The sequence below is a fragment of the Chelmon rostratus genome, chromosome 10, assembly GCF_017976325.1.
Source record: "Chelmon rostratus isolate fCheRos1 chromosome 10, fCheRos1.pri, whole genome shotgun sequence".
Classification (NCBI taxonomy): domain Eukaryota; kingdom Metazoa; phylum Chordata; class Actinopteri; order Chaetodontiformes; family Chaetodontidae; genus Chelmon; species Chelmon rostratus.
In genome coordinates this window covers 7,494,486-7,519,545 of record NC_055667.1, presented here as the reverse complement: position 1 = coordinate 7,519,545, position 25,060 = coordinate 7,494,486, and the positions used below count along the sequence as shown (strand labels likewise).

Sequence of the window (25,060 nt, the reverse complement as noted above, 5' to 3'; positions counted from 1 at the left end):
CAGAACACATGGACAGAATAGTAGAATTTGATAGTAACAGAATGATCTGTGAAACACACAAAAGAATTTCACAGACACTGACAAAATGTGGATGGAATTTATAAAAATCACAAGTTTCCCCCCCTGCTATTATAAGCATAAATTTCACAGAGGTTGAGCTGAATGAACACGTAAAAACCATGCTGCTGTATTTTTTGTCACACTCACGCGGTCATGTTGAAGAGGTCCGTCAATTGAAGTGTGATGAGCTCCTGCCAGCACGCTGCCTCTCTCTAACTTTCAGAAGTGCAACGACATCAGCAGACGTTCGTCGACTTTGTGGCTGTAGGCATGGAGTCAAATGCTCGGCCGGAAAAAGTGCAAAAGCTGAGTCCATTGGTGGTCAAGCATTATTAAGAAGGAGGAGCATTAAGGGAGGGAGCAGCCTCTGTGAGAGCCACTTACCTGCTGTGTTCAAGCTGCACATAGAGGCGGCCCTGCAGAACATCCGTAAGATGAAAAATAATCATACAGATTACTGATTTGATGTTGTGTTACATCAAATTCATTGATATTCATTACATTTTGAATATTTTATTATTGAATTGCTGAAACTGTATTTATCCAACAGATGATTTGACTCTCTGATGACAAGATGTGCTTAAATTATGCAACAATGGAAAACTCTGAATTTGGGAAAATATATAACGGAATATGAAAAAAATTCAAACAGAAGCTATGTGGATCCCTGATCATCATCGTAGTAATACCCTGAAAAATGGCGATATTGTTTTGGGCCATATTGACCAACCCTAGACCAAAACCAAATGCATCTTTCAAAACTTATGGACTCCCCTGCTCAGTTTGTGGCACTTAACCCCACGCCCCCTTGGTTTCTACTGAAGATGTCATGTAAAACAGGTCACAAATATGTAATTACATTTTTAATAAAGGCAAAATGATTTCCAAAACCAACTGGGCACTGTATTCTGAAGGAAATTATGGCCTATTTTTCCTGTTTTCTACAGTGTATTTATGGCAGCAAACACGGTGTGAGTGGAATTGACTCACGGAATAAACTAAAGAGCCAAACGTTGACTGTAATGAACACGCCAGCCAGTGCAACAGTGTGGCTCCTTGATGCGTTTTTAATAGTTTTTGGAGAGTCTCTGGCATAGAGGAATAAGTTCCTGTGTATCAGGCTTTGGATACACAAAAAATCCTTGTTCGTAGGGTCAATTAATTTCTGGTTTCTCTTCATGGGATTTGCTGACAAAATGGAAAAATATAGATTATTATCAGTAGATACTACAGCCTGCACCAACCACCTTTTGATCCGCAGAATAAACTTTTGTTAAAAGAGAATCTTTTTAATAGCAAGCATTCTTCTTCCTGGTCAAAACTTGGTGCATTCATTACCCAAAATGCAACACAACTAGCAAAAGTTTGGTTTGAGATCTGGCTGTTATGCTGGTAACAGTTAATGTAGCTTCCAGCTGCGAAACTTATAAACTCACTTCTTTCTAACAGCACATGTTCAGAACCCAACTGATAAGGACTCAAGTGACATCACTGAGGGCAATTTGTCAGACTTCACACAGCTCCCTCCTTCCACTTTTTTCCACATGCAGTTGTACTCCCCAGGACCTGTAAACACACTTTGATGTGTAAAATTAGTGAAATTCCCCTCCAAAGACTGAAGTAAAACGATTACCAGTCTGACCACACATTTGAACCCTGAGTGCAGCAGGATACAGACCTGATCAAAATCTTAAGACCAGTTGAAAAATAGCTAGAATTTTCCTTTTGCACATTTGGATCTTAATGAGGTTTTAAGTAGAGCTACAATATGCATAAGCAAGAAGGGGGAGTGTGACAAAAAGCACTTTGAAAAAACAATTTATTGAAAACAACAAGTAAACTGAAATAGGCTGTTTATCAGCTGATCAAAAGTTTAAGACCATCACTCAAAAAATTACAAAAAACTCTCCAAACCAGAACAAAACATTTTCTCAGTAGTACTCAGTAATGAGTAGCTCCACCTTTCTTGTTAATCACTTCAAAAATTCATTTGGGCATGCTGAAGCTCCAGTGTTCCACTGAATGAAAAAGCACCCCAGATCATGATGGACCCCCCTCCACTGTGCCGGGTAGAAAACATCTCAGGTGGGATCTCCTTGTCATGCCAGTAACGTACAAAGCCATCTGGACTGTCAAGGTTAAATTTTCTCATCAGAGAATAAAACTTTTTTCCACCTTTCATTGTCCCATGTTTGACGCTCCCCGGCAAAATCTAAACGGGCAGTTTTGTGGCATTGAAGGAGACGAGGTCTTTGAATTTGTTTTTTGTTTTTGAAACCCTTTTCCCACAGATGCCATCTGACGGTTATTGTGCTGCAGTCGGCACCTATAAGGGCCTTAATTTGGGTCGAGGACCGCCCTGTGTATTGACGGACAGCCAATCGGATCCTCCGTCTCAGCGCAGGTGTAATTTTTTTGGGTCTACCCCTTGACTTCTTTGTTCCATAATGATCAGGACCTTTCAAAACATTTAGAATGACTGTCTTACTGCGTCCAACCTCAGCAGCAATGGCACGATACGAGAGGCCTTGCTTATGCAGCTCGACGATGCGACCATGTTCAGGAAGAGAAAGCTTCTTAGCTTTAGCCATCAGGAGGGCATGACCACATGAATGCCTGACAGAAAATGAGAACTTTGAGCAGATTTTGGCTTTTATAGCCTGTGGCTTTAAACTTTTGATCAGCTGATATACAGCCTATTTCAGTTTACTTGTTGTTTTCAATAAATTGTTTTTTCAAAGTGCTTTTTGTTACACCCCCCCCCCTTCTTACTTTTGCATATTGTAGCTCTACTTAAAACCTCATCAAGATCCAAATGTGCAAAAGGAAAATTCTAGCTATTTTTCAACTGGTCTTAAGATTTTGATCAGGTCTGTATGTACCAGTGACGCACAGATTAAGAAATCCATCCCTGTTCTCGAGTGATGAACACCGTGAGGTTTCATTGCAATGACGCATGATAATAAAAAATATGTTTTAATATTACAGTATTTTGGCGATTATTTTCATTATGAATGTTTCAGGGTCATGAAAAAATTCCACATCTGGGTCAACAACAGCCATCAAGTTCATCTGTATTAAAGCCCCACTTGTTCAGAACTACCCTGAAACTACAGGCTGAATAATTCAAACCAGCCAGGAGGTGAGGAATAAGGCATTTCTTAAGAAAATAAAGAAATAACATAAAAAGGAATCGCAAACATTACATTTGCATAGAGTGTACGTCAGTGCCTTCACATGAAATGAAAAACTCTGTCACTGCATGTCTCCTGATGCAGAAGACGTGTCAGAAGGGGTCCTGGTTTCTACACCTGCAGCGGCAGAGTGAACAGCAGTGCAGATGCTTCAGTGACATACTCCTTTTGTACCTCGCTGCTAATCAGAGCCATGTACAGCATGAAGGTTATCACAACCATATCAGATCGCTGCTTTTGGCACAATTGTGAGATTTTCTTTCAATCCACTGACTCGCTGGAGCCAGTGGTTCAATAAGCTGTCCATTTGAGAGGCGAGTCAATCACATCAGTCACTAGCTTATTAGCTCTGTCTCAGCGGCGGCGCCAAACTCCTCCCTCAGCAGCTTCAGCACGTTGTCCGAGTACTCGTCTCTCGGTCGACCCATGCCGCTCAGCTGTACGGGCTGGAGGTCGGGGTGGGGCGGGATGTAGGGGGACAGGCAGTGCAGCTCATTCAGAGTAAACCAGAAGGCATCCGGATCCACCTGGATTAAGTGTCGGAAAACGCTGCGGAGAGGAGTGAAAGATACACAGGAAGAGGATTAGCTCTGGGCTGTATTTTGCTAAGGTGTATAATATCTATGTTTCGGGAAAAAAACATCGTCCTGTAATCCACAGTGACAGACTGAGCGCGACGCAGCAGGTTCACAGGCTTCACTGCACAGTCCTACAGTTTGACTATAAGCTCATTAACTCAACACCGTCTTTTACCTTCAGGTTGTTCGTATTACCTCCACCAATGAAAGCAGTTGTGGAATGCAGCTACTCTTGTACGATACTTAAGTGTTTCCATTTCATGCCACTTTATACTTCTACATCACGAGATTCTGGAAGCCAAATATTGGTCTTTTACCTCCACTACACTGAACACCAATTAGTTTGGAGATTCAGATATTTAATCCAAACAAGCTCTCACGGGCTCGTGTTTACCATCCAAGGCCATCTCTAACACTTGACGCTTGCATGGTGTTTGCAAACACACTGTAACTGACACTCTTTTCTTTATATTTATGGTGTGTATGTTGTTTCCCACACGCTTATATACGGCAGGTCTAATAAAGAATGATTTACTGAACAATTCCAAGTATAAAACTTTTCTCTGTGTCCTTTACAACACTTACACTACGGTATGTGATGTATGTATTTTTAATATACAGTATAGCACCGGCTTACACACAGTTAAACATGATAATAGTTAAATGCGTGTAAATTTAAGTGCTTTCATAGAAGCACTCTGAATTTCTAAAATCAAACTAAATCCGTGGCAAGAAGTGAGGTCTGAAGCCAGGTGTGGTTGTGCAGTTCACTCTCTAACAGCCCAGCACTCTGACAGACAGACTGGATGCATCACACATGTCACGGTGTGGCTGGAGGGCCCGCGAGGGACCGGTCCGCAAGAGGGATGGACATGCGGGTTGAGTCAGAGTGGATGTTGCTGTTATGTCTTGATTCATCGTGTCATGTGGCCCTTAAAGTGACCATAACAATACTGGCATTTCATTGGGACGGCTCAGTTTGAATGTCCAGCATATGGACTAATACAGCTTTGAAAGACAAAGTCAAAGGTCAATTCAATTTATGTTATGTTTGTTTTTTTTTTTTAAAGTTTACAGTATTGAACAGGACTTCCTAATGTGCCCATGCACCCATATTTCACAGAAATATATTGTATTATTTTTAAGGTTTTTGTTGTTTTTTCATCATTATGTGTAATTAAATTAAAAGCAAATTATGTTTATTGACAGCTAAATAATGGTTGTAATCTGTAAATTAATATACTGGGAGATTATACATTTTAACAAGGTTATTAAATTTTTTCAGTAAGACTTTAAACTTAATGTTAAAGTAAGAAATTTTAATTTGAAATTAGAAATTGAAACACATGTATAAATCTGCACAAACACTAAAATATTACAGAAATACCTTAAAAACTCAAATAGAAATAAAGCCTTTTTTATGGAGTCTTTTTTTTGTAAATTTTGATTAGGGAATGTGTTTTTACATGAAACGGGGACTGCGGATTTTGATCCTCACCTTTTACAGTGTAGCTGCATTAGGTAGAGATCTCGCCACTGCAAGTTAGGAACGATTATAGCACCCAATAACTCTTTTAATGCACATACGACATCTGAGTATTACATGTCCAACGGACTTGAAGCAACTGAACTCAAGCAAAAATACTCATTATGCAGAATAGTCCTTTCCATGCTGTTTCATTATTTTACTGTTGTATTATTACTGATGCCTTAAAGGTATCATGTGGAGTTTTTAAATAATTTAATTCATTTTAATTGAGGAAGGAAATGCATTCCACACATTTATTGGGCCTGAAGGATACACACAATTCTTTTGTTTTGAAATACGGCAAATGCACAAGTTTTGTTTTGAAGTGGGACTAGCTGAGGTGAAGCTAATTTTAACTTCTTATACTGTTGAGTAATTTCATTTATAAGAACACAACATAATAATTAATTGTTCTTTATATAAAATCCTATTCAGTGACAAAACAAGCAACTAACTGTAATGAAGTAAGTAGTAAAATACAATATTAGCTTAATATGGATGATAAGGGCTCACCTTAGGCTGGCCTCTTGCAGTCTGATGGGCTGTCTACAGCTCAGGTAGGGCAGGCTAGCCTCGCAAACAGCATCCAGGTCTGCCTCCCCTGAGGAAACCAAATCATAAATCACATGCAAATTTATTTGACTGGGCTGATACGAGAGATTAGATACGAATAGAAGAATTTCAGTCAGGTGGTTATTAAAACAAATCACATATTTGGATCAAGCCCAGAACACTAACAGGTTTCATGAGCCAACAAAAATCTAAAGAAAAATAGAAAACTATCAGGAATCAAGTGGCAGGTATCAGTATCAACTTTCTTTGCTGTTTCCTAAAATCCACTTGATCAAAAACTCATGTGATCACGGGCATACGGCAGAGCTTGGGAACATGGTGGATTGGATGGGGATGAGGAAGAGGGATGAAAGAGGAAGTGAAGAAGATGAAAGAGGGGGAAAAAGAAATGGATCATGTCTGGACTTTACCTTTTCTAACGCCTAATGAGCTGAGAGAAACTGCTGAGATGGCTGAGGAAAAATTTCACAGTAGGCTGTTTCCACCTCTCTGGAATCCACACACTTCAACGTTTCCCCCTTCTGACGAGTGGATGTGTATGAAAAGGGCCACCTCGTCTTCCTTCCCTTCAAGTTTAATGCACACTGATCCCCCTGCCTTCATTCTCTTTCCACCTCTTCTTTAACTGCACCTTTCATAATCTTGCCAGCACCTGCTCCTTCCACCCACTTGACTTCTTGCCACACTTTCATCTCCTCTTCCTATCTCGCGCACTTTCCCTCTCTCCATCTTTCCCAGCAGACATTTAGCGATTCCCTAAGCTGCAAACTGGGCTGCCTTTCAAGCCTCATTTCAAAACACGTCTCTCTCCCTCTCTGCTTACTCTATTTGCCAATTCAACCCACACTCGGCTTGAACCGGGCCTGCTCGCTGTGTGTCAAGAATAAAAGCAGCAGTGCACATTTCAGAGTTAAATGGGATTATTTAGCAACCGCTTTTATCTTTTTTCTTCCTCCCTTTCTGGTGCTGCACTCATAGCCTGTAGTCTTTTGTGGAATCAAGGTGCTTGGTGGGAAGCAGAGAAGTGAGAAATTCTTGAGAGGAGAGGGTCAGGTGCTGTTAGATTTTGTGGTAAATGAATAACAGGGTGAAATTGGAGCTGAAGCTAGCACCGGGGCTGAAATGCATTATTTGCTTCAGTCAATCTGTGTTTCTGTCTTTCTCTCTCTGTGACTGAGGCTTGGTAATTGGCTTGCTGCAGGCGTCCCAGAGGTAAGCTGTAGCCAAATCGGTATTCACATGAGTAAAGCCGCAGCCACTGACTGTTTCTCTCCTGCTCGTTCACATTCTCTCCATCTCCAACTCCAAATCCCTCTCGGTCTGATATGGAGGACAGCGTCAGGCACAGGCGAGAAAAATCAAGCACAAGGATCTTAAAAGGATGGACTAGAGTTTCTTCTTTAAGGTGAATGAAAATACACATTTTTTACTTGGTGACGCTCCAGTCATATGAGGGTTGTAAATAAAACATTGGAAGTGAGGAAGTAATGTTACTGCAGTTGTCTTTTTGCAGTCTCTTGTGGTCATGCAATGGGTGGAGGTTGCTGTTACACTCTTTACTACTACATACTACATACTGAACGAGGCAACCTTTTGGTGTACGATGCACCACGTCTGCCAAAATCACCAAATGCAAGAGAAGAAGAAAATCCTTTAATAATAATAATAAAACTGTATTAATATAGCACTTTTCTTATGTTGTAATGTGCTTTACAAAAGAAAAAAGAAAACCAGATACGGCTTATATAGTGAGGACAAGGGACAAGGACATGAGCACAGAGGAAGTAAAGACAATAGATTAAAAACGGAATAAGATCAAATAAATAGGGATAAAAACAGTATAAATAAAAGCTACATCAAACATTTCCAAAGGCATTCACACAAAGAGCAGTTTTTAGAAGAGATTTAAAGAAGCCAGAGGCTTAGTGTGTCTGAGTTCAGGAGGCAGAGAGTTCCACAGTGTCGGGGCTCTAAGAGCAGAAGCCCAATCAGCCTTGGTCACACACAGCAGCTCTATCCACAGATCTTAATGGTCGAGAGGGCACAAACCAGGTCAACAGAAATATGTTTCATAGTGAGACTGTTTAACGCCTTAAAAGTAAGTAATAACATTTTTAAATCAGATTAGATATATTAGATGGAGACTTATTAGTCCCATTTTAGCACATTCCTAAATCACATCATAGAGCAGGAAGTGTTCTGTGTGCAGTTTATTTTGCAGGAATTTTTGGTACTAAAGTCATGAATTTCAAACAGCTTAATTTTTCAACCAGACCTGCACAGCTCACAACTGAGATAAGAACCCTGCCCATACCGGAGACGAGAAGACGGACTGAATTTTACTGTCACATTGAAGACATGATCCAAGCGCAGCATCATATTTTGCCTATGTTTGCCCACAATGAGGTACACATGTACATTAACTCGTTAATGCAAATATGTAATCAGCCAATGATGTGGCAGTAACTGAAAGCATTAAAGCATGCAGGTATGTCCAGACTTAACGCTACAATGGGTAAGAAATGGAATAAAGTGACTTTGAGTGTGGGTGATTGTTGGTGCCACAGGGGATGGTTTAAACAGCTCAGAAACTGCTGATATCTTGTGGTTTTCACACACAACAGTCCATTGAGTTTACAGAGACTAGTGTGAAAACAACAAACACTGTGAGCGGCAGCTCTGTGGGCGAAGGTGCCTTGTTAATGAGAGAGGTCAGAGGAGAATGGCCAGACAGGGTCAAGCTGTCAGGAGAGCAACAGCCCCACATTACAGCAGAGCTATGCAAAAGAGCATCATGTGTAACCTTGGAGTGGATGGACTGCAGCAGCAGAGAACCACGAACACTTGCCGTACCGCGTCATCTGCCAAATGCTAAACATCAGGTGCACATCGCTGCGATACACACCTGTGGTAGTGTTTGCATGTTTGAACCAAGCTGGTTTGCACCATTTCCAGACAGGGGACATGTGTCTAAAGCTACTGCCTTATCCAGCTATGACAAGTTAAAATGTCTCTGTTCGATTTTGGTGTTACATGGTGGCCTAGTTCCACTTATCTCAACTCATAATGCTGCCCAACATGTAAAGTCCCCTGCAGCAGGATTCAACAGAGGAAGGAAAACAGTGCAAGTTCGGCCGAGTATTCTGCTACATGTGCGTTAAATGCATTTAATCAAATGGGACACGTAGATAGAGAATTTATTCTCTCCAATCACATGAAGAGTGGTTAAGATGGACTGAACCTAAACTTGGCAAGAGCACATTTCCACTCCTTTAATCACACGTGCTTTACAGAAAGAAAGAATAGCGAGAACATACGGGAAGGGAAGGCAGAAAGAAATGCAGCATGTTACAGCTGCATCATAACTGCTAATGATGATTTTTACCATGAGCAATATTTTCATTGTATAGTGACATTATATATGCTTCCACTTGGAATAGATTCTTTTCATTATGATTTCTAGACCAAAACACCATTTAAAAGGCAATAAGGCAGAGCCAGCTACACATTCAGGTGTTGAGAAACTGTGCAGCTCTTATAAAGACGTAACAGAAACCAGACATCAGTAGACAGACAGAGGAAGGGCATCCTGACATTCTTGTTGGTGCACCAAAGACTTGTGGAGAGGAATATAAAGATGGACAAAAACAAAGAGGAATTTCTCAAAAGGTCCAATCACTAAACCAAACCAGTTCATGAGAATGTAAAGAGCCAAAAACTCTGTGACACAAAATCTCGTTATCTGTGGTCTATTACACTAACTAATACATCATGTTCAGTTAATTGAAAACGATGTAATTGTTCATTTGGCTTAATGTGACCACAGAGCTATTATGCCATTCAACAGACACAATTTGAAGTTTTTTCATTAGGGTTGACGGTTACATGCTTTTGGTGGCAGCGGCAAGAACGAGGGCTCAGTGGGCGGTAACCACAGCGACACAATGACGCCTTCTATCCGACGACTGGCAGCTGAGAGACCGATAACATTTTGCTTTGGAGGTTGCTGTGAGAGAACACTGACTTACATTTAAGACCAGCAAAACCACACGTTAAAGCTCACAGCTTGTGTCCGCGATCATATAATTTGCTGCTTTTTTTCTTCTGTTTGTTTGAAATACTGTGTTCATATCGAGAGGAAAATCCAGCCTGGCATATCAAACCAAACTGTGAGCTGAATGTATCATTACATCCCTAATGGTGTAACTGTGGCTGCAGAGTTAGGTTTATTTTTTGCCTCTAGTGGGGCGGACAACAAAAAACAAATAAAAGAGGCAAACAAGGGTAGAAATGCAGAAACTGATGGACACCAACAGCCAAAGCTGCTGCTCCCAACGAGCTGACTGAGACTACACCATCAAACACAGGGGTTTGTTAGCGAGTCCAGACTTCAGGCAGTAATAATATTTCTTTGTAAGTTCTTTTTTTGAAATGAAAACAATGTTGTCTCACTAATCATTTGATACATTGTTTGTTTGTTTGTTTGTCTGAAAAAAAAAAAACTGTCCCAATGTTCATGAATCTTGGTGGAAGGGTGTAGCACGGGCCAATGAAGAAGCATTTAAATTTTGGAGCAGATCAAAATCACTACATGGCAAATACAACAACTATTTCATCATCTGCTATATATAAAGTTACTAAATCATACCGGTTTGTGTAATAAGGTTTTTTCTATATGCAAATTGATTTGCTCAAGTATAAATTTCTTCCTTGTGAACACAGTTGTTCGTAGCATCTGTCTTTGATAACAAGCTGTCATGCTCACGATGTTATTTCAGTCTAAATATTTGATATTTGTGCATTTGAACATGATCAGAAAGTGTTTTCTGGTTTTCACAAATGTATATCAACTATTTAAATAAATATTTAAAAGTACATAATAAATCCACAGCTGAGGTAATGAGGCCTCAGCTAGGTGAAACCATATTATGACACAGCTCTGTTAGTTTTGGAAGCACATGCGGGCATATATAGAGGTTGCAGTGGTTGCAGATTTGCATATCATAGAAGAGCAGACTACTGGCCTTGGTGGAGGTCTGCGCTCTCACAGTGCCCTTCTAGGTGTTCAATGTTTTGAACTCTCAGAATAAGCCTTAAATTGAAATTACTGCTGCAAGACTGGCCCGTTGCTATGGTTACACAACCTTTCAGGTGAGTGTGTGTACTTAAAACAGTGATTTAACTTAAACATGTTCTTTACTTGTTTCCAATGTGCAGCAGGGCTAAAGAGGAACGTGCCACTCGATCTGACTTCATCTAATCAAACAGCCACATTTTCTCACATTTCCTCTATTAATGGAGCCGGGTACAGATGGCCTCTCTGCTGGCACGCTTGATGGCTTTTCTCACCTTTTCTTTGAACCTCACTTTCGAAGCTCGATGAGTGAAAATACCGACACTGACTGAAGAACACTGTGTGGTGAACGGTTGGAGTGCAAAGGCTTACCGCCACCACTTCTGCCCCCCAGATGAGGATTTATCCCAGAGATTGCCTTTGCCACCAATATTCGCGTCTAACACCAAATACCACCTCTTCCTCACCGCTGCTGGGTCATCTCGTTGTTAAACCAGCCCAAACCACACACCAGTAACTGTACAGACACTGACACTGACTTCACAGAACAATCCAAGGACAATCCAGCATCACTAACAGTTTTTCACACCGCTGGGCAGTATGCATCTTGTGCATGCGAACTCAGTGTGGGTTTATTCATTATTTTCTAATAGAACAATATAATAGGTTAGGAGACTGATGCTGAATGCACAGTGTCTGAATATTTTTCTGCCTCTATATACAGGTCTCACAGGTTTTCATGGAACACTGTAAATGGCATTTTTGAAATCACACTTCTCTAAGAATCTCAATTTCCAACATGTTTCCCCAATCATGCCTCCTCTGGAATTCCCCATGGACTGCAGTCCTGTCACTGCTAAATCTAGCGTTGGCGCTGCAGACAGCCGTGCTACCTCTGTGACACATGGTGTCACCAGCCACTAACTCCTCATCCATCCGTGATGAGCCTCAGCGGGAAGGTGCAACATGTGCGAGGTTTCCTGACCAGACTGGAGACCCCACTACGAAATCAAATCCCAAGTCTTTAGAGAAACTTAACGGCTGCGCCACAAATCATAAAACCAGATTGTGATCCAGATTTTTTTAAATCAGGACTTAAAAAAGATTTTTTTTTTAAATTTCAAAAACAAAACTAATGAGCCCTCCGAGCTGTTCTAAATCTCTACGCACAGATTTATCGCTGCTTCAACCCAACCAACCGGTTCTTGCATACTCACTGTCCTTGGGATGTAGAACTGATTATGATTACCACTTAATTAATGAAAAGACCATTTTGTCTGTAAATTTTACTGCTGATTGCAACCATCACTTCTTACTGTAGGTGATGAGCACGTTATTTTCAGTGCATGCTTTGAAAAACCACTTATCCACTTAAACCTGCATGCATAAGTAAAGACACCGAAATAGAGGTGAGAAGAGGTCCCACGCTGCATTAACATTCTCTTGCTTCAGTTAGAAGCGCTGTGCTTCCCCTGAAGTGTTGATGGAAAATTGGAGCAATGAACCCGGTGTGCTCGCAAAACAACGTCACTGCTTAACGAACATAATGGTTGATGAAAAATTAGACAAGCGGCTCATAATTACATCATTGGCAACACACTGGCACTGAGCCCCCAGGCCACTTTGGATGAACATTTTCAGTTATGATACTGAAGCGATGCCAAGCGCAAAATACACAACTCTGAAAAACAATGCATTTTCGAGCTAATCGGTTAAGCGTCCTGCTTTCTTGATTCGATGATTGCTGTGCAGATTCAGCAGCGGCTCTTGCTTGATTGTGGTGAAATGGTGTTTGTGGGAGAACAGTTGCTCGCAGCTGTTATTGTAGCCCGTCCCAAATACATGAGATCGACACACACCAAAAATAAACTTTATGTAATGTATTGGAAAACAGATGCACTGCCTCTGGAGTTTTCACAACCAAATTCTTAAGAAGCAACACTGGATCATATATTCAGGTTTTCATAATAAAACAAAGCAAGAGAATAAGGTACATGTTACCCCTGCCTAGTTGTCAGTGTTATACAAGACTGCCCTCTGGTGGTGAAAAGTCTCTGAGTTCGCTGAAGGCAATGTCAAGGATAACTGAATGTCTGATCCCTGTTAAACTGTGTGTGTGTGTGTGTGTGTGTGTGTGTGTGTGTGTGTGTGTGTGTGTGTGTGTGTGTGTGTGAGTGTGTGTGTCAAACGTCATACTTAAGACCAGTTTACTGCACACCGCCTGTCCATTTGGGAGAAAATGAAGGTCTTCATAATGTGCCCAAATTCAGAATGAGTTTATAGTCACAAAAAACAAAGTTCATCTGTTTGAATATTAAATATCTTGTCTTTGCATTGTATTCTACTGAATATAGGGCAGAAATCTATGTTGTGTCTCAGGAAACCTGTATGTGTGTGTGTGTTACTATTCTCTTACCCAGGTCCAGCCTCTGGCACAGTGAGCCCAGGCCCTGCAGTACAGCCAGCTGCAGTTTGTAAGCCAGGGTGTGTGTGTAGACGGGTCCGGCCTTGGCGCTGATCGGAGCCTGTCGTGCCAGAGAGGAGCTCAGCTTGGGCAGAATCTCTTTAGAAACCCTCCTCCTCAGGAAGTCGCCACATGTCTCACCTAGCGTACACAGCACCTGGCAGAGAGACTCAGCATGTAATGCACATAAGCAGCAAAATGTGCTAAAATGTCCTGGTAGTGTGTACTTCATTCAAAAATCAGACTAATGAAGCTGTATTATCCGCTGTGTGATATGTAACTAAAGCATTTATACAAGCTGCCATATTGCTGTCACAAAATTAACAAGCTAATATGTCGATTTTCTCAATTCATCAGGGAAAATATGGAAAAAAAAGACCTAAAAATAGTCCAACTCAAGATTTGACAAGTTTTGACAAGTAGACTAATTTAGATTGACATTATGGCACATGTACTTTGAGATATCAGAAACAAGTGTGATCTTCATTCATCAGGGAACATGGTAGATGGCCATTTTCATCTGCTCTGATTCCTTGAAATCGTTCATTTAATAATGTTTATGATGTTTGTTTTTTTTAGTGTTTTACAGGATGACAAACCTGCCAAAAGTAATCACTGTTGTCATTTCACAATGAACTGACACCATACCACCAAATCACTACCTCTGATTGATTCATTAGGCAAATGCTTGCAAAACTGATGTAACACAAAATGCTATTTAAATCTTGTCGGAAATGTAGTCAGGTCTGTTCAGCTGCCACACACAATGACATAAAGTGATTTGATCCTGACAATGTAATAAAACATTAAACTAAACAGTTATTTTAAAGGCTTTTTGTGCACTTTTTCATCCAGCTGCAGATGTTACTACATGATCCACTAACCCATTAAATGAACGATGCTCCTGCAGACCTTCAGGGAAAGACTTGTTGTACGTACCCTGAAGGCTCTGAGGACCGCTAAAGGGTCATCAGTTGTGAGTCTCTGGAGGAGGGCGGGCCAGCAGCGATGGGCCATAGGCAGCAATTCATTTTCCTTCTCACTCAGTACACACACACATAGCTCCAGCACGTCCAAAACCTTAGGAAAAAGAGGGTGGATATGGTAAACTATAACTGCTAAAAATCAGCATGTTAGCACTGTCATTGTGAGAATGTTGTGCATGCTGGTGTTAGCATTTAACTCAAAGCACCGCTAAAGTACAGCCTCGCAGAGCTGCTAGCATGGCTGTGGACTCTTCTCTTGTGCAATGTCAACTTCTTCGCTAAATATAATGTGGTTATTTAACCATCAAAGCCTTTTTAACAAATATGGAACTGGCTGCAAAAAGATTCACCGGTTACACTCGTTCCCTACAGTATGAATTCCTTTTAGTTTTAGACAAGACTGTAAAGCTGTGACTGACCTAAAACTACAGACCCAGCTTCTCTTTGTGCTCTACTTAGGACTCTGTGGAGACAGGTGACACGGAGCTGTGCTAGCTAATGTGTGCGTTGTAAATATCAAACTTTACAGACGTTTCTATAGCTGTATTTTAAACAACACAACAGTCAGTTCTCAAGTGGATCTTCATGACGGTATCTCGTGTGGCTATGAAGTTTGTCACACCAACACAAAGCCATCATTCATTTAAAAAGGGTTCCTGTGAAGTGGTGAACAATCAAAACCAACCCTCCCCTTCACGCTACATCACACTGCAGACAGTACCTTGAGCCGGAGCTTGAGACTGGGGTCAGACAGCAGATGAATGCAGCGCTCCATAACGTCTTTAGTGATGCTGAGGTGGGAGGGAAGCTCTTCTTTCACATCAGGACCAACAAGATCTTCAACATCCTCACATTCTGTGGGAGGAGGGACTTCTGGAGATGGTCAGATGGACAATGTATGACTGTTCAACTCAGTAAACACCCAATGTCGTTGTTGGCTCTTATATTTAACACTTAATACTTTCATTCATACTATCTTTTCTGTCACTGCAACCCAGCTCCCCAGACCCCTGACTGCATTACCTAAGTCTTCATTGTCGTCCTCCTCTATTCCAATGCCCTCTGCCAGCTCTTTCTGTTTGCGATGATCCAGCAGGAATTGGCGGATATTGAGGACTTCTTTGGCCGTGGAGGTCTGCTTCGGTCTGGCAGATTTGCTGGTCCTTTCACAACCGGAGGGAAACCACCTCGCTAAAAGGAAACAGAAGAAGAAAAGGTTAGGTTAGTAACACAGTGAGTGGTAATACGCAAGATCCTTTTCTTGCCACATTCATGCCAACAATGAGCAACTAGTCTGTATTTTCAATAAAAAATTCTATCCTTGTGCAGGTGAAAAAGCTCACGAGTTCACATCAGTTTTGAAATCTCACCCAGTGCCTTCATGAGCGCGTGTAGCACAGAGCAGAAAAGAGCAGCTGTGTGGTCGTAGCTGAGATCCAGAGCCATCAGCACATCCTGAACGATGTCGCCAACCAGAGGCAGCAGGCTGCAGTCTGAGTGAGTTAACATCACTGTCAACACCCGTGGAGCCTGGCCAACAAGATGACAACATGATGAAATACATGTTCAGGGCCCAGCAAACCCACATAAACCCATTCACGGTACGACTTTACACTAGACCAGACTCAACTTTAACACTTGTGACGTGTGCAGTTAATCGACTCTTTATTTTCCTGACAACAGATATAATTTGAATCAGTTTGACAGCAGCCAATCACACTGCGCTAAAAAGAGGGAACGGTGCTTTGACAGTTCAGACCAGTGGAAAGACAACAGATGACACTCAGATTATTACATGCGGATGTAAACCCCAGGCAAAACATTCAGCGCAGAGAAATAACATACTATAAGACACTATCCCTTTTCATTTTTCTTTTTAATAAAGTTTATTCAAAAGCAATAAGTACATTTTTTAAGTTTCCCATACTAACTGTTACTCTGGGTCATGTCCCACCTCTGAGTACCCTATGAGTATGTGTATGATTTCATTGTATTTCATTATATAAACTGACTGTCACTGTGTATATTGTTAGCACTTATTAGGCCACTTTATTCATTTATCAATCAATCAATTTATCAAGAAAAATATAACAAATATTGACTGGCAAATGTAAGGATTGACGCTCTGAGAACTTAAGATGGCAATTTGTTTAATTAAACAAAAAAGATAAACAGTAATTAGCATAACTGTTATCCATTTATCTTCTATTCATTCGTGTCAACCATATTTGCTCATGAAATTGCTACGTGTATTTTCATTCAGTCCACTTACTTAATATCTTTCACCTTTAAAATGGTGATGAGATCTTCCTGCCTCAAACAAATGAATTCCTCTTCCTGCACACAACACTTGTTTTCTGAAATTCTCCTAAACAAATGCTGCTCTGTTTTCTTCTTCTTATTCACCCTGCTTGTCTAGTGCTACTGTGCATTACTGTGCATTGTATCAACATGCCAAACTGTGTCAGGTTTTACCTGTGGATGCTGGCTGAGCCTCTGCAGGTTAAGTGATATGTCATTGAGCAGGTAGTCTGAGTTCTCATTGATCAGCTCCTTCAGGGAGGTGTAGCCACAGGCCATACTGATGTCCCACATGGAGGCCAGCGCTGCCTGGCTGACGAGCAGCGTCTCCTCCCCAGCTTTCTCCATTACGGGGTACAGCGATGTCATCAACAAGGGACGAAAGTCACGCCCCAGGGCCTGAGCGAAGCAGGCAACGCCCTCCAGTTGGATACACAGCTGCCAGATGTTGCTGTTGAGCTGGTGGATTGTGGGTGTGGACGACGAGGCTGACGAGGAGCCAGATGAAGAAGGAATGACTTGAAGACAGTTTGCATCAGTGCTGCTGGCATTACTGTTGGATATGGACAGGAGTCTGGATGGGCTGAGCAGCTACAGAAAAGACAAAAGACAAACTGGGTCATCCGCATGCATCATACAGTTTTTCCTCTACAGTTCAATAGTGTTTAATTGTATAGACATAAAAAGGTCAATACTGTATAACAATGACAAGATTACATTTTAAAACATGAGCTGACAGCGAGGGGGCATTTTGTTTTTATAAGGGGAAAAACAACAAAGTTGTAGAGGTGGGGAGCAGGTGCACTGTGGGTCACATGTACCTCCTGCTCCGTCAGGTAGAGCTCCACCAAGTAAGACTAATTTCTATAAATCTGTCGTGAGGAAGGTCTGCAGACAGAGGCATAGACTCATGTCAATACTTTAATGAAGAAATGGCTTCTGAGCTCTCCTACTGTAATTTAAAGTTTAGTTTAGAAGACAATGTTTCCAATTTCTTGTGTGGCGCTGTTTGCTAATTGTAAGGTGAGGGATAAAGTACCAAGGAGAATATTTCTTCCAAGAATCTTAAAGGTACCCTGTGGAGTTTTTGACCACTGGTAGCGCTGTGGAGCAATGTTTTTGAGAGAGCAGTATTAGAATTTACGCAAAACTCCACAGGGTACCTTTAATTTGGCTGGATCAGAACAACAATCCATCATTGACCACCAATGGCTGTTCAAGCCCACAACTCATAAAAGACTGTTTGTCTGTCAAGAATGATTGTAGCTCACATCAGCCATCAGTAACGAGCTGCCACCCTGCAGTATCAGTACAGAGTAAAGACAGTGGCTGTGCTAACTGTTCATATAAAATGATCCGTCAACACTGATGTCAGCATATACAGCCTGCAGTTTCAGCCGTGTTCATATTTATCCCTTATTCCATTTCTGAATGTGACTAATTTGACTTGAGGGAGGACTTCACAGCAGTCTTTACCTTCCCTGTCTATTTCTGCGCCTAGAATGCTTTTCATGTGGTGGTGTTCCTCCATAGGCACACATTTTAGCTGACAAAGAGAAAGTGCAAGTTTATCTACAAACTAGCACAGTGCTGCCAATGTTTTCAGGCCTCCAAGGCCCTGAGATATTTTTTCTTCCTGTCAGCTCAATAATCCAGCCTTGAAAGTTTTGAGCAGATATTTGAAACTCTGGAGCAGTCCCCCCCCCCCTTCCTCTCTGCTCAGTCTGTTCAGGCATTAGAGCGCACAGCAATCAGTCCAAGGCCATATTGTGAGCAAAGTATGGATAACTTTCTCAGTGCAGCCTGGAGTGCTTTGTTTGGAAGGAAGTAATCTGACCATGATCAAATTTAAATGCAGAGAGAGTTGTGTGTGTGCGCTCAGCAGTCTAATATCACGCTTGATTAGAAAGTTTCACTGAATACTAAATGTAAAATTTTGAAATCAAAGATATCACTTTGTCATTTAGAACATCATTCCACGAAGACAGGGATAATCTATGACGTTCACACAGAGTGAATTTAGCTGACAATGATGCAATACTCATGGACCATAAAACAATCCTCGCCTAATTAAATTTGAACCTACTGAAGGACATTAAGGAGTAGTTCGACCTAAAGGGCAAATGCACTTATTTGCTTTCTTGACAACAGTAACATTAGGTGACTGATACCACTCTTGTGCCTATACGCCAAACACAAAGTTAAAGCCAGCAGGCTGTTAGCTTAGCTTAGCATAAACATTGGAAACAGGGGGAAATGGCTCACCTGGCCCTGTCCAAAAGTAAAAACATTCACCTGCAGTGATTTCATGGACTTTGTTCTCTGCACTCTGCCTCTGATTGACCTACCCTGACATTCTTAACATAACCCTTACCAATTATCACTCCTCATTCCTAAATCTAACCAAGCCGACCAACGAAGGCATCAAGTGGTAGCCAATCAGAGGCAGAGTAGGACGGGTCATCCTTTCGCCATAGTAGGATTTATAATTTAGTCGGCCATATTAATAGTTTGGTGCATGTAGGTCAGTGTAAGAACTACATATTTTTATTTTTACATTTTGATTTTTGTATGGATGAAACAAAACAGATACAAAGCATCAACTAATGAGTTTGAGAGGTGCTGGTAAGCAGATTTTCTTACCTTTGGACAAAGTCAGGCTAGCTGTTGCCCCTGCTTCTTGTGTTTATGCTAAGCTAATCACCTGATAGCTGCGGCTTGATGAGAGTGGTATCAGTCTTAAATAAATGAATCACCGAAACTGTCCTCACCTGTTGGTCCTGTCGGTCTCTCTCTGTCTCCTCACTGACAGTTATCAAGTGCCAGTTCTGCAGACTGGTGTATTCCTCCATCACAGACACCACTGCCCCTTTCAGGTCTTCCTGGGTGGCAGAGAGTCCCCGAACCTGACTCTCTAAACCTTGACCTTCTGTTGCTACAGCTATGCCTGCAGCACCCCTGACAATCTCATTTAGCACCATGGCAGCCTGCTTCCTGTATGCTGAAGACTGTTGGTACAGATCCAGGAAGTGATCTGTCAGCAGGTAAATGTTGCCATAGTAACCTAAAGACAGGAAGAGGGAAAGTTACTTGTTATATTTTTGGGAGAAAGCTGTCAAACAAAATGTCAAGTGTAAAAATATAGGCATAAAATGTGGCCAGCTTTAATCCATGAGGTGTCAGCCTTCAAAAACTGGCTAATGCCTAATATCCTACTTTGATTTTTATAACTTTTTATTTCTTTTGAATGAATTTGGCACAGACACAAAGTGCTGTTATGTATTCAGAAGGATAAAAAACGTACTGCAGATTGTTTTGATACAGCATATCAAGTTAATATCAAACAGCTGTCATACCCAGTGTTCGACAGATCTCCATGAGCACACAGAAGATCTTCTCATCTGTGAAGTAGAGAAAATGCTTCCTCTGTACGTGAGTACTGTCAGAATCATGAGGGCCTGAGCTCGTCTCCATGGTGGCAGTGTAACTCCTTTCTTCCACAATGCGAACATCCATCACATCCAGCTCCAGCACCTGTAAAGGCATATAGATTTAGGTGATTTAAGATTAATTGTGACTCCTCCAGACTGTGGTTTAAGTTTGGTGTCATGGTAGACCAGAAAGCAGGCACAGTCTGACTTCATAAGGAGTCTCACTGCAAATGATGGGGAAAAAAATGTAATCTCGCTTGAAATATCAAAGAAATGTGTCACCTTTAACTTTATGCTATATGGAAATCAGGTGACCTTCTTCTCACTTAGTCATTCATGGGAATAGAAATTTTGACTTGAGGTGCCCCAAATTTTTTTTTTTTTTTTTAACCTACAACAATGTATTAAATGTTTGTGATACTAAACTAGCACGAGGAGAGATAAAGCCTCTAGTTTCACAGTGGCAGTAACAGCTGATAATGCAGCAGAGGCACTATATGACAAATGGAAACTATGGTGTGGGTAAAGTCAGGTATAAATGCAAAACGGATGACAGAAATACTACAGGAATATTTAAAATTATTATAGTGACATTATAAATTACAGCAAAGAATCTTTGTATAATGCACGTTCAGCTGAACGTAAATAGTTCTTGGTGGTGAACTGAAGAGTTAAAGCTAAACTCAGGCTATATTAAACTGTGATAAAGTTCATGATATCGACTCAGCTGGCATGTACATGGACTACCCACACGCGCCACATATAAATGTAAATCCACTAGATCTTAATACTGGATAAAAAACTGACTTAATTTGATTAACAATGATCATGAAGGAAGGCATTTTTCACCTAATCACATAAAGTATAATCTGATACAGCTAACACTACCTGCATCAAGGCTTTGGAAATCCTCTCGAGGTGTGCAGCTGAGTTTAGCACCACGGAGACCTTTGGCCCCAGGACCTTTAAATAACCCAGAAACACGTTGAGGACAAACAGCTTCTTCTGGTCATCGGAGGTCCTCATCAGTCTGGGCATGGAGGTGGCCAAAGAGTGGAGATTCTCTGAAAGCACGTCAGTGAAGGTCTGAGCACCGCTGCTGCTCTGATTCCTCTGTGATACCTCTCTGAGAGCGACTTCACACCTGCAGGAGAGAAAAGGACGGGAGAGAAGGCTCATTAAACATCTTGTTATCAGCTAGTCTGGGTTTTAGTCTTTTTCTCCCAAAAACGTCAATCAAATCACACCTGTTTCTGACTCTGGGCTCCTCATCATTGACTGCTCCCACCAGAGCTTCCAGTAGCAGTCCCACACACTCTCCCAGTGTCTGGCTGCACCTGGCCAGCAGGTGGTCATCCATCTCCACCATCTCTAGTCTAACCTTCCAGTGCTGATGAGCCGAGGTGCAGGAGATGATCTTCTTCAGGAGCACAGACAGTTTCTCCACGGTGCTCTTCACCCAGTCTTGTGTCCGATGGACCACCAGCTGTCCGATTCTCCCCAGGTCTGCAGAGGGAGTCGTGCAAGGCTCACTAGCCTGAAGCTGGGCATCTTCCATGACAAGCCCCACAGTCCTGGACCACACCTGAATGACAATAAGAGTGGAAAGAGATGATTGTGTGGCATAAACACACACACACACAAATCACTACATCGCTTCTGGAGGATATAATCACATTTTTCTTACTTTGGTGAAAACAAGGACAGACACATGTTCTTTGTGTTAGTTTGCCAGCTCCTTCAACACACATTATCCTACCATGTTGGACCAAAACAAAGAGAAGCTTTTCATTCAGAAGTTTTTTCTTACAAAGTTTTTGACTGTAGATTCCGACAACAGAAGCAATTTGAAGATGTCAACCTGAGTCCCAGAAATATACAACGGACAGTTGTCACTATTCTCTGACATTTTATACCCTAAACTATAAATAAGTTAATATGGTATATTTACTTGAAAGCTGACTTAAACTAACATTCAATTACATATCAAAATAGTTCCAGATTAATTCTTTAACGACAGACAAAGTGACTAATTGGCCAACAACCTGAATACATTCTACTGCAGGTTTGATGGGCTCACATCTACTCCCCCCGGCTCCCCTCTCACCTCTCCCTCTCTCCTGGAGCTGTGTGAAGTTTCCTCGTGCTTCAAATGCTCCATAATAACTCCAATAAAATCCCCCATCTCAGGATTAAATGACTACAGACCCATGGCCCTGATGTCAGTGGTCATAAAAATGGTAAGACTGGTGCTGACTCAGCTGAAAGACATACAGGCTCCCTGCTGGACCTATTGCAATTTGCCGACCAGGCAAACAGGTCAGTGGAGGACTCAGTCAACAAGGAACTGAAGCACCTCGACCACCCAAGACATATGCGAGGATCTTGTTTGTGGACTACAGCTTGACTTTCATCACAGTCATCCCAGAAATGGATAACAAACTTCCTGACTGACAGGAAGCAACTGGCGAGGCTGGGGAAAATCACATCCAGCACCTGGACCATCAGCACTAGAGCCCCTCAGGGATGTGTGCTCTCCTCCCTTCTCCCCCCACCAATGACTGCACCTCAGGGGACCCGTCTGTTAAACTCCTGCAGTTTGCAGATGACACAACGGTCATCGACCCAAGGTGGACTTCGAACATAACTTCAATCACCAACAGAGGATGTACTTTCTTCATCAGCTCAGGAAGTTTAACCTGCCACAACAGCTGCTGGTCCAGTTCTACACAGAAATAATCCAGTTTGACATGGAACTGGCAGGCAACATCACTACACCCCCCTAACATCCAGGACACAACCTGAACAAAACAACCACACACAAAAACAGTTTCTTCCCACGAGCTGTCACCTTGACGATAGGTGAGTCATACAGTGTCACTGACTTTCTGACACCAAAACATCCACTGACTGGCCATTTATAACTCATTAATGCACAGTACCTTCATCATTCACTCTCACTTTCAACATAATTACTTGCATATTGTCATTTAATATTTCACTGCATAGATTAATTGTCTCATTGTTCTTTATATCTATTTGTATTGTTATTTTATATTTTTGCACTACTTAACTTATGTTCAGTGTTTTGGGGTTTTTTTTGTCTTGTATGTCATTTTCCTATGCAAGTACACTGAGTGCAATGTAAAACCAGAGTCAAATTGATTGTACATGCACACATGCTTTGCCAAGAATCAGATTCAGATTTTAATTGTTGCAGCTCTTAGAATAATCCTCAGTTGTAGCTGTCATTTGTTTTGCAGCACAGTCTAATAAAGGATAAGTACAGATTAAAAGCTCAGAAACATCACCAATTACACAATGGATAGCTATAACACTTAACACAGAGATATGGTACCTTGATGGCTCTGACTGTGACTGCATGGCCTTGTCTCAGATCTCCTGTTATGATCCTGGCTCCAACCACAGTGATCCCAGGCAAAAATGAAGACATGGTTCTGCCTATAGCGCGTCTCTCCTCTGAGGACGGGGATATGTGCTCCTGAGTGCAGTCACACTGCAGAGTCAAAGCCTGGAGGCACTTCAGTGCTGCTGCCTGTATATCTCGAGATTTCGCCTTCTCTCCTAAAGCCAACAGCAGCGATATGGCAGCTCCAAGTCCTGGCAGCATGATGGGTTCAAAGAGTTTAAAGATAATATCACCGTAAGCAGCATGAAGCAGAGCATCCAGGCACCTCAGCACAGCCGATTTCAGCTCCTCCGATGTATCTGCAGGTTTCCCAGGATCGGCTGGAGAGCACAGGCACAGACAAAGCTCTGACAGGAGGCCTTGGAGGGTGTCCCAGCTCTGGACACAAGTGTTCTCCAGGACGTGACTCATGGCCTCAACCACAGTTTGCACCAGTTTGTCCTTCTTGGGCCCGGGGACTTTAAGGACAAAGCGAAGAGGGAAGAGGACATACTCTTGGAGCTGCTGCAATGTGGCATCATTGACTTCCTTCAACTGGGCACTCAGTGTCTCCACATTGTTCACAGTTGGCTCTCGGGTGAGCAGGACACAGGCTGGGCGCAGATATGCAAATGCAATCTTTGGATCACTGATCTGAGCCATGGCTGGAGGCATGATAGCAGGGGTCACTTTTAATGAGATGGGACAGAAAGAGAAATGGGAGATGTGAGAATTATACAAAGAAAATACATGACTTTTCAAGCACTGTTGTAAGAAACTGAACTGAATGTATCTTAAAACTCAACTGTATGTCCACTAACGAATTGGTCAAACTGGCCAGCGGTCAAGAAAATAAACTGTATCATATCTGAAAGTTTCCACTCGCCTCTGTGGACATGGCCATTACCCTCTGGCCATTACTTGATAATGAGGTATAAAATTAAACCAGAGCTGCTTTATCCCTGCTGCCTCATAAATGTTAGCAACGTTGAAGGAGGAAGGCCATGTTAGTTTACTACTTTACTGCATGTCAGCATTATCGGTGGTTGTGGTCATGATGTTTGATGCCTGAGACTCTGCCCTGACATTCATGATTTAGTTGTTTTACCAACCAGCATTAAGTTAGCTACTGCATGTGCACTGCTGTTTTGCCCACTGTGACAGAGGTCAAACTATTCACGTTAAGAAACAGATACATAACATTATCATGTTTATGCAGTGACAGCAGAACACCTACAGCATAGTTGTAAGCTATTAGGTTAGCTGATAGCTTCCAGCATGCTGCTGAGGCTGCGCTGCGGTACTAACGCTAGCAAAAAGGTAACGTTAGCCTACCTTCACATTAGCAGTATCAAGGGGACCCGCTAAGGGCAATAATAAGCCCATTGAAGAGGTTTTATTTTACACAGAAAAGTTGTAACATCACACACTGATGTAGTTACTGGACTGTCGCTGCATGTGA

At 41.8% G+C, this 25,060-nt stretch overlaps 1 protein-coding gene across 1 annotated transcript; it reads right to left on the bottom strand.

Moving 5' to 3' along the window:
- Positions 1–2,937: 2,937 nt before the first annotated feature.
- Positions 2,938–25,056, bottom strand: tti1 (TELO2 interacting protein 1). Its single transcript, XM_041946246.1, has 14 exons — positions 24,934–25,056; positions 23,548–24,287; positions 21,437–21,774; positions 21,078–21,333; positions 20,115–20,292; positions 19,530–19,822; positions 16,933–17,349; positions 15,828–15,987; positions 15,481–15,648; positions 15,179–15,330; positions 14,411–14,551; positions 13,424–13,628; positions 5,874–5,961; positions 2,938–3,803 (listed from the first exon to the last, which is right to left on the bottom strand). The coding sequence occupies exons 2-14, from the start codon at positions 24,271–24,273 to the stop codon at positions 3,590–3,592; spliced, it is 3,336 nt and encodes a 1,111-aa protein (XP_041802180.1). The 5' UTR covers positions 24,274–24,287; positions 24,934–25,056; the 3' UTR covers positions 2,938–3,589.
- Between the last annotated feature and the right edge of the window lie 4 nt (positions 25,057–25,060).

Coding starts and splice junctions, on each gene's coding strand:
- tti1 (XM_041946246.1), bottom strand. CDS start 24,273: ATGCCTCCAGCCATGGCTCAGATCAGTGATCCAAAGATTGCATTTGCA. Junction 20,293..21,077: donor TTTCCAAAGCCTTGATGCAG/GTAGTGTTAGCT, acceptor ATGCCTTTACAG/GTGCTGGAGCTGGATGTGAT. Junction 3,804..5,873: donor CTGCAAGAGGCCAGCCTAAG/GTGAGCCCTTAT, acceptor TCCTCTCCGCAG/CGTTTTCCGACACTTAATCC.